General features: G+C 44.4%; 1 protein-coding gene across 1 annotated transcript; it reads left to right on the forward strand.

Moving 5' to 3' along the window:
- eif4ebp3l (eukaryotic translation initiation factor 4E binding protein 3, like) lies at positions 1 to 8943 on the forward strand. Its single transcript, XM_023992093.2, has 3 exons — positions 1 to 419; positions 3600 to 3773; positions 8325 to 8943. Exons 1-3 carry the CDS (start codon positions 287 to 289, stop codon positions 8351 to 8353), a joined length of 336 nt encoding a protein of 111 aa, XP_023847861.1. The 5' UTR covers positions 1 to 286; the 3' UTR covers positions 8354 to 8943.
- Positions 8944 to 10323: the final 1380 nt, after the last annotated feature.

Raw genomic sequence — 10323 nt, forward strand, 5'->3', positions numbered from 1 at the left:
TATTAAATGCACGCGAACACGTTCAACACCTCCCAGTTCGTCTCTCTAGCTGGATGACCTGACAGCAATACTTATCTGGCAGCAAAACCGTTTGCCTTGAACTGCAGTCGATTCCGTCTGTTTTATTTCGTTAGCAAATTTTAGCAAAGTTTTAATTGTTGTGGATCTTGTTAGCAAATTACTTGGAGATTTTCTTTTTTGGTAAACAATTTAATTTGTAAGATCAGCCGATCTTCACACGAAGCATATTTCTGCGGTTGATCAGAAGAACCCAAACAAACTCAGGATGACAACCAACGCTCAGCAGGCGAAGAGTTGCCCAATCCCTACCCGGGTTCTTACCCTGAAAGACTGGTCTCAGCTCCCAGACTGCTACAGTCAGACTCCCGGGGGTACTCTCTTCTCCACAACGCCCGGGGGTAAGAGCACGGAGCCGGATGTTTTGCTTGTTTATGATCAACCACGTACAACACGTTTTGTACCAGGGATAAGTTAGCTAACTTTAGCCAGCAAAAAAAAAATACAGCTAGAAAATCAACGTTATATTGTGGGAAAAGGGGATGTAAACTAGTTAGCTACTTGTCGAAGGTTGTGCAAGGAAATAACACGTTCACGTTATGTATAGCTGTTTTGAAACGTACATTTACTTACCCAAATCTTGTAACCACTCATCTACCTTACTCAACTCTCAGTCTCATGACTCCAGTTTATTTTGGTCGTGCATAATACATGCGCAAATGAGTGCCACGCGCTTGTTAGCTGGCTAAAACTAGTCTAGCTATCTTTCTGACTGTTTGACTTGTAGCGTACTGTGGTCCGTCTGTCTGTTTGACTCGCAGCATACTGTATGTACTGTGTTTGATGGAAATTGTGTATACTTGCTATGTGATATTTTAAATGCAACTTCATTCATATTATTGCCTCCAGTCTTTTTAATACAGCGGTCACTCTTCCTTTACTGGAAAAGCTTTTCTTATTGACAGATGAAAATAAAATATGCATTTTTCAGTGATGTGGGGGGAAAAAAACAAGGTTTACTTGTTCAATCCCATTGGTTCAACCTCATGGCTGCTTACGTGCAGTCTGTGCATAGCAGTCTGGTGGTCGGATTCGGTACTGTCTGTTTACTACACACAGCTCAGACCTGTGCAAACTCGCTTACCAGAGAGCTGGCTGCTGCAATTCCCATTCACAACAACACTCATGTAAGGTACTATGTTGGGAACCAATTCCCAATTAAGTTTGACTGGGCCAAATGTAGCTTTAGCTTAAGAGACAGATGTTCTGTTCTTTGGGATCTGCAACATATCAGAAAACCATTATGTAAGCGAAGTAGCTGTGGAAAAAGTGGAAAAATACTGGTGGACAACTAGCTCCTCTTAAACTATGACCTATGGGTGGGCGGGGCCAGATTCAGGGCTGATTGGGGGAGGAGAGGAGACATCCCCTCTGTGACCCGCAGCTGCCCTGGTGCATTTCAGGAATACTGTAGGGAACATTGTGTTCCAGCCAAGTAGAGAGAGAGAGGGTGAGAGAGGTAGACTTTTTTTTCTTTTCTTTTTTTTTCTTCACCTTTATTTAACCCGGTAGGCTAGTTGAGAACATGTTCTCATTTACAACTGCGACCTGGCCAAGATAAAGCAAAGCAGTGTGACACAGACAACAACACAGAGTTACACATGGAGACTTGGAGCGAGGGAGAAAAAGGGGGAGGGATTGGGAAGCATAAATGGTGTGCAAATAGGCCTTTCTAAGAATGGTTGAAGTTAGGACATGTGGGAGGGATCCTGGGAGGGAGTGGTGGAATGTGTGGTTCAGCTGAGGAGAGCAGTGTAGTTTCAGGTCCTCTATGGATCCTTCACGACTCTGATGTGTTGTGGAAGGCATGGCCAGACCAGAACAACTTAGTTATGCACTTTAAAGAGTAGTTATAACATGGCTGTAACAGCTGTTACGGTCATTACACTGCTTATTGGGGATTCTTCATTGATGCTTTACAACAGATGGTCTAGAACAGTTTGACATTCTGTCTCTAAAACCAGAAGTACATTTTATGCAACTAACTGCTGATGTGAGCAAAACAAGCACATGATATGGAGAGAGTCTTCCGGTCCCTCGGCCAATCATGTAACATCTCCACTCCCTGTTCTAATGTAATGAGGGATGGTGGTGTGCCATTGCCACAAAACAGAATGAGGCGCATTACATGGGACGTGGTACGTTTCCTGTGGACAAAGAGTTTGGCCATAGAGCTGGGCCTCTTCTGCATAACTCATGGCCAGGGCACTATAGTTTAGTTGCTGGCTGGCCTGCTCTCTCTGCATAATTCGCCCTGATTTCCTGCCCCAATGTACCCTCGCGCGCATACACACACACACTCCTTCCCCTCCCCTTTTGTTCAGGACAGGGTGCTCAGCTGGCAGATGTTTCTATAGTGTGTGTGGAAATAGAACTGCTAAAGTGCAAAACGGTTTTAACTCCAGCATGCTGTACTAATTCTAAATAGTGCACGGCCCCTCTGTGTAACCCTGTCCAGGGCAGACTTCACTAGTAGACACCAAAACATTGGATGATTCTCATCTAACGGCTGTTTATCAAATGTTCTGTCAGTCTGCTAATGAGTTTATCTAGTACACAGTGGTTCAGGTCAAACTTCAGTTCCTCAGCATGATATTCAGTATGATATAATATCTAACGGCTGTTTATCAATATTCCGTTGCAATTAAGGGATGACATCAGTCTGTCAGCAACCTATTAGAGCCCAGTTGTTTACCAACCAGTCTCTACTGTAGACATGCCAACACTTTTTATGGAGTAGCAAGTCAACTCTTCCTATACATTTGCCTAATAGTGTAGGGGAGGAGAAGATGATATTTGGTTCCAGAACAACCAAGGTGTTTGCCTCAACAACCTCCTCAACCAGGCAGCCTCAGGAATGGGCTATCACCACAGGATGTCTCGTCAGCCCCCCTAAGCAAACAGAATGTGGAGGAAACTCTGCTGGTGACCACAGCACACATCTGAATTGTACTACACGGTGCAGGCTACACAGTGCAGGCTACACAGTGCTCCTGAAGTGTACTACACGGTGCAGGCAACAGAGTTATGTGTGTTCTGGTCTGCCACTTCCTGGTTCTAGGATAACATGTTGCTGTGCTACACTTTCTTAGAACTGACTCACTACTGCCAACCCACCGACCACCCCTCCGTATGCGCCCTCTCGTTGGGCTGAAAACAGGGTGTGTGTGTTTTGGAATGCATCCAACAGCCTTGACCCTGAGGCCAGGGAGGGGTGGACTCTCAGTTCCTTCCAGATACATCTCTCCCTCTGCCCTGTCAGGGACTTACTACTCTCTTGTATTTGTGTTGTTTTGACATTTCATGGCCGGTTTTCAAGGACCAGATTAGATAAATCAGGAACTAACGCCTCCATTTTGTAGACCACTTAATGTTGTTGTCTTCACAACTAGTCTCTCTCTAACAGATGTATGGTACATGAGTCCATTTACACGGGTTTCACCACAATGCTTTGGTCAATATGGTGCAGCTCCCTTCACTGGCAAGTCAACTGACCCCCCCCCCCCCAATACCTCTGACAGGAACACGCATAATCTATGACAGGAAGTTCCTCCTGGACTGTCGGAACTCTCCCATCGCCCGTACCCCCCCCTGCTGCCTGCCGCATATCCCTGGGGTGACGGTGCCCGCTCTGCACCCTCTGGGCAAACTACAGGAACTAAAAGAGGAGCTGGAGGAGGAGAAGGACCTGGCAGGTAGGAGTATGCACACACTAGACATGCATACCTTTATTTAAAGATGGACTTAAAAAAAATATATATATATTTTCCTCCGCTATCACTTGACATACTCCTATAAACTTCACGTTGGTTCTCATTGGTCCCTTTAGGCTACATCTAGGAAGAAACCATTGTTCTATAGTAAGTGATCAGGGCCCAGGACTTGGAAGGCTAGGTCCTGACTGACTTGTATTGGGTAGGCCTATTACATAACTTTGGGTCCAAGGCTGCAGTGGCCGAGTAACGCCCCACAAACACAACACAGACAGGAACAGCAGCAGGTGATAATGGCTGACAGGAACAGCAGCAGGTGATAATGGCTGACAGGAACAGCAGCAGGTGATAATGGCTGACAGGAACTAGCAGCAGGTGATTAAGGCTGACAGGAACAGCAGCAGGTGATAATGGCTGACAGGAACAGCAGCAGGTGATAATGGCTGACAGGAACAGCAGCAGGTGATAATGCCTGACATGGTGTCAAGGATTTTGCACAGTAACACAGATGTTGATACTGCGTACACACACACACACGTCACGTCCACACACACACACGTCCGTCCGGGAATAAATTGGCAACAATGTGCATGGATAGCAGGCAACACTAGGTTCCATAACGACAAAGAACAAAGCCACGTACATGTCAACATTATCATGGAGGTGGTTGAATGGAAATAAAAAGTAGGGTAGAGCCTGCAGCAGGTTATACCAGTTTGTACGTACCACGTCCTCTTTGAGCTCCTCTGTGTGTGTGTGTGTACACGTTTTTATATGCAAGTTTGTCAGTGTGCACGTCTGTACAGAATGTGTGCGTGTTTACATACCGTACGCATCGTCATGTGTTTATATACCGTACGCATCATGTCAAGTGGGGCGGCAGGTAGCCTAGTGGTTAGAGCGTTGGACTAGTAACCGAAAGGTTGCAAGATCGAATTCCCGAGGTGACAAGGTAAAAATCTGTCATTCTGCCCCTGAACAAGGCAGTTAACCCACTGTTCCTCGGCCGTCATTGAAAATAAGAATTTGTTCTTAATTGACTTGCCTAGTTAAAATTAGGAATAAGATAAGGCTTTGATTTGAGATGGAAAAGGCATTTAGACAATATCTACCATTTTAAAAAGTCTTAAGGTATTACAAATGCCTCAGAACACAATACTGTTGAAGTAAATACCCCTGCCAACTAATATCAACACTTCTATTTACTTTTGGATATTTTTTAATGCCTGCAGTAAGTTTAAGAGACATTGCCTTGTGCCTTGATATCCTGTTATCAAAAACACAGATCTTCAAGATATTTTCTAATTTCCCTCATGAGGGAGGATAATGAAAGTAAAGGTAGACCTATCAATTAGTTATGGTGTTTTTACTAATATCAAGTTTGTTTATGAATTATTAAGTGATTAAAACTTAATTCTGTTACCAAAATGGTAACAGAATTTGAGAAATTGGTAACTGAATTTCTGCAACAGATTTGGTTATAATGGATAATTATAGTAGTCACAAAGAACAGTTGGGTTCACACATTTGGACTGTACAGCAGTGTGGTGGAATTATTGTAATCAAAAGGAGAGACTTCTAGATTTCTTCAAAACAATCAAACTGTATTATTTAATTAGTGCAGTAATGGAGCTGGTTGGTAACCACCCCTGGAGGTGATCACTGAGAACTCAACCAGCTGGTTGGTAACCACCCCTGGAGGTGATCACTGAGAATCAACAGCTGGTTGGTAACCACCCTGGAGGTGATCACTGAGAAACTCACAGCTGGTTGGTAACCACCCCTGGAGGTGATCACTGAGAACTCAACCAGCTGGTTGGTAACCACCCTGGAGGTGATCACTGAGAACTCAACCAGCTGGTCGGTAACCACCCCTGGAGGTGATCACTGAGAACTCAACCAGCTGGTCGGTAACCACCCTGGAGGTGATCACTGAGACTCAACAGCTGGTTGGTAACCACCCCTGGAGGTGATCACTGAGAACCAACCAGCTGGTTGGTAACCACCCCTGGAGGTGATCACTGAGAACTCAACAGCTGGTTGGTAACCACCCCTGGAGGTGATCACTGAGAACTCAACCAGCTGGTCGGTAACCACCCTGGAGGTGATCACTGAGAACTCAACCAGCTGGTTGGTAATCACCCTGGAGGTGATCACTGAGAACTCAACCAGCTGGTTGGTAACCACCCCTGGAGGTGATCACTGAGAACTCAACCAGCTGGTTGGTAACCACCCTGGAGGTGATCACTGAGAACTCAACCAGCTGGTCGGTAATCACCCTGAGGTAATCACTGAGAACTCAACCAGCTGGTTTGGCCACAGCATTTTATAGCAAAGTCCATCCTCCAGTCTACATGACAGAACAAACAGATGTATACTGGAGCCATCTCCCTCGGTCCCCAACTCCATACTGGAGCATCTCCCTCTGGTCCCCAACTCCATCCTGGAGCCCATCTCCCTGCTCCTCAACTCCATCCTGGAGCCATCTCCCCTGCTACCCAACTCCATCCTGGAGCCATCTCCCTGGTACCCAACCCCATACTGGAGCCATCTCCCCTGCTACACCAATCCATCCTGGAGCCATCTCCCCTGGTACCCAACTCCATCCTGGAGCCATCTCCCCTGGTCCCCAACTCCATCCTGGAGCCATCTCCCCTCGGTACCCCCAACTCCTCCTGGAGCCATCTCCCCTGCTACCCAACCCATCCTGGAGCCATCTCCCCTGGTACCCAACCCATACTGGAGCCATCTCCCTCTGGTCCCCCAACTCCATACTGGAGCCATCTCCCTCGGTCCCCCAACTCCTACTGGAGCCATCTCCCCCTGGTCCCCAACTCCATACTGGAGCCATCTCCCCCTGGTCCCCAAACTCCATCCTGGAGCCATCTCCCCCTGCTACCCCAGTACAGAAACATTAACTCATGCTCTGGAATGCGGTATCACCCAAAGACATCGTACATCTCCTGTCAGTGTTAAATCCCCCAGAGGCCCACTTTCAGTTCACACAGACACAATAGAGTTATAAGGATCCTCTATTCTGTTGCCTAAAACAACCATTTGATGCAATTACAGCAGTATAACATAATTTTGATCTCACAGCAGACTACAGTAAAGTAGTGCATATTTCTGTAGAGTTCAGTAAAGAAAAGTAGTTCAGTATAGATTTGGTCTTGTTAAGGGGCAGAGCTCATGTAAAATAATAGTTAGTGTGTAGAGTAATACCCAAATAAGCAAAAGAGGATATTGCATATTCCTACCGTTTTTGTGTACCTATTTAGGATGCATCACCATGAAGAGAATGACCTTCATTTCCATAATAAGGCATTTCTGTGTAGTACAGATCAGGGACCCATGATGTGATTTTAGCACCGCAATTCCGTTACCGGGTGTTAATCCACTTCACCTACTGTAGTTCAATAACCCAAATATATATTTTTTCAAACTCTGATGTCATAGCTGACACCCTATTCTTTCTGCACACTTCGTTGAGTTTTTGGAAAATGTGGACACAAACTGAGGGAGATTTTACTGTCAATCTGTTACCAAACTTTGCATCTGCACAGTTCTTCCAGTAAATGTGTTTTTGTAAAATGTTCTGTTTAAATTGTTAAAAGTTGCATAAAGTTGTATGGTTTGTTAAACTTGAAATCAATGGATTTTGTTTGGCATCGATTTTTCACTTAAAATGTGAGTCTCGGCGCAAATCCTTTACCATGGAATTGCCCATAGAACATTGTATAATGTTCTCCTATCCAAACTGCAACTATCTCTGTGTGTCTTATCTGTTACTTGGCTGTAGATATCTCTACTATCAGCTGGCTATCGTTGTCATAGGGTACGGTTTTGTTTTGGCGGTTGAAGACACACACTGTACTATGATGGTGAGCTGTAGGCTAGTTAAGTAGAGAGAGAGGGACAGGGAGATGGGGGAGAGAGGGAGGCTGTAGGCTAGTTAAGTAGAGAGAGAGGGACAGGGAGATGGAGGGGAGAGGGAGAAAGCAGAGAGAGGGGAGAGAGATAGAGATTAACAGAAAGAGGGGTGTCAGAGAGAAAGAAAGCAATAGAGGATGGTGTGCCTTCTCCACCAGTCATCTCGTAACCAATAGCAGATGCAGTCAAACCTCTGACCACACCAGGCCACACCCTCTCTGCTGTTGAAACAACAAGCTCTATTTAACTGGTTATCTAGTGTCCTTGTGCTGGCCTGACCTCAACTAACTCAGCACAGATAACCAACCTGATACTTAATGACACTGTCTGCAACTAGTGCCCCCCCAGACAGACAGAGGGGTTAAGAGGAGGGGTGGGGGAGGTGGGTGGATTGGGTTAGGGGATTGTGTCTGCTCTGGGAGATTTGTTGTCTCGCCTGTCTGGAGTTGACAAAAACACGACATTGATAAGAAACATGAACACAACACTGTCCCCCCCCCCAGTGAATCCGTTATTATGGGTGTGGTTAGGACTTAGTGTACAGATACCAGTAACGACTGTTTTGTTAATGTCTCTCTTTTCTATCCTCTCTCTCCCTCCTAGATGACAGCCAGTTTGAGATGGACATCTGAGCAGTAGCTCGTTGCCTCCTGTGGAGAGAGCGGTTGTAACTTCTGTTCAGTTCTGACGTCTGATTGGTCCTTTACGACCAGCATGCGTCACATATTCACCTTCTTCAACATCCTTTTTTAAACTTTTTTTTTAGGAAACTCCCCAAAAGAGAAAGGAGTTATGTTGATCCCTGAGTTAGAAAGACATGAAGCACCTGTGTATTAATCGCATAATACTTCAATGGTTGCAGGGTTGGAAGAAGCAATACGTTTGTAACTTTGTTGGACAGTTTTTGATTTGTACATAAGTCTACGGTACTTTTTATTTTTTTAAAGGAGGGAAATGTTCAAGATTTTACATTAAACATACAGGGACGGCGGGATTGGTTGTGACGGCAGAGTTGCTGCGTTGTTTTTAAAAAACAATAACACTCTATTTTGAAGGGGCTGCTGGGCCTATGAGGGGGTCACCCTGTCTGAGCCTGGCAAAAGGTTAAAGGTCAAAGGTTCGGGGTGACTGTTGGACAGGCTCCTACATGCGTCTGTCTGTGGAGGAGGAATTGAAATTTATCAAAGTTCAAAATAAATAAACAAAAAGGACAAAACCTCAACTTGAGTTCTGTCATGTTATTGTTGTTGCCTCATGCTTCCTCACGTGGTTCCTATTTTCAAACTATGCCAGAAAGCCATGTGTATGTACAGCAAGTTTACCATGTCATTGCTTACTATATATATATACACACACATAAAATAATCTGGTGTGCTCTCTTAAATCAAAGGATTTATGGCCAAACATGTCATTGACATTGCCTTTCTGAAATTAAGAAATGCTCTACTTGCTACTGCTGGTTGGCTTTCATTTTCAGATGTAAATAGACGCCCATCACTGTGCTTCTAGTATGTAACGTATGCATGTTCTAATTACTAGTCTGTTGCCCCAGCATGTTCTGACCCTGTTCATGTATGTAGCCTACAGACATGTTTGTCTCCCCTATAGCGCCATCCCTCCAGCATTAGCCTAATCTAATCAGAAACTGCATAACCAACTATAACTATGTTTCCATCCAACGTTTTTATGCGAGTAACGTCGGATAAAAAAAATGGCGTGATGGAAACAGCAAATTTGTCAGTACAATTTCCAATTGCAGACAAAATACGCTATAAAATGCAGAATCTTTTTGTCAGTAAAATGAATTATGCAAGAAATGGCAGAGAATCTTATGCGCAAATATTGATATAACATATTGGAGTCACGTGATTATATTGTGTGGTCCTCCCACTATGACTCGGAGAAGCATGCAGTTAATAGGCTACAGATGAAATAAATGATGATGAACATCACAGGGTGGTGAAAGAGTGGTGAGTTTGATGCTCCAATAAATATCATGGGTCTTATTCTGGTGACATGATAATCGATGCTTGGCAGCCATTTGACAAATAAAAATAATATTGCTATTTTGTCAATACCTGCACTGTATCTGCGAGTGCAAGCTTTAACACGGAACCCAAACCGGCTACGCGCATAAATGTATTTTGTCCCCCTACACCAAACGCGATCACGACACGCAGGTTAAAATAGCAAAACAAACTCTGAACCAATGACATTAATTTGGGGACAGGTCGAAAAGCATTAAACATGTATGGCAATTTAGCTAGTTAGCTTGCACTTGCTAGCTAACGTTAATTTGTCCTATTTAGCTAGCTTGCTGTTGCTAGCTAATTTGTCCTAGGATATAAAGATTGAGTTATTTTACCTGAAATGCACAAGGACTTCTACTCCGACAATTAATCCACACAAAACGGCCAACCGAATCGTTTCTAGTCATCTCTCCTCCTTCCAGGATTTTTCATTTTTGAACTTATATGGTGATCCATCTAAACTTTCATAGTATTACCACGACAACTGGCAACAAATTTCATCTTTCAATCACCCACGTGGGTATAACCAATGAGGAGATGGCACGTGGGTACCTGCTTCTATAAACCAATGA

The sequence above is a fragment of the Salvelinus sp. IW2-2015 genome, linkage group LG8 (assembly GCF_002910315.2).
Source record: "Salvelinus sp. IW2-2015 linkage group LG8, ASM291031v2, whole genome shotgun sequence".
Lineage (NCBI taxonomy): Eukaryota > Metazoa > Chordata > Actinopteri > Salmoniformes > Salmonidae > Salvelinus > Salvelinus sp. IW2-2015.

Bases quoted from the DNA above. Each gene is read 5' to 3' on its own strand.
- eif4ebp3l (XM_023992093.2), top strand. From the start codon at position 287: ATGACAACCAACGCTCAGCAGGCGAAGAGTTGCCCAATCCCTACCCGG. The intron at 420-3,599 runs GTAAGAGCACGG...TACCTCTGACAG, and splicing joins CTTCTCCACAACGCCCGGGG to GAACACGCATAATCTATGAC. The intron at 3,774-8,324 runs GTAGGAGTATGC...TCTCCCTCCTAG, and splicing joins GGAGGAGAAGGACCTGGCAG to ATGACAGCCAGTTTGAGATG.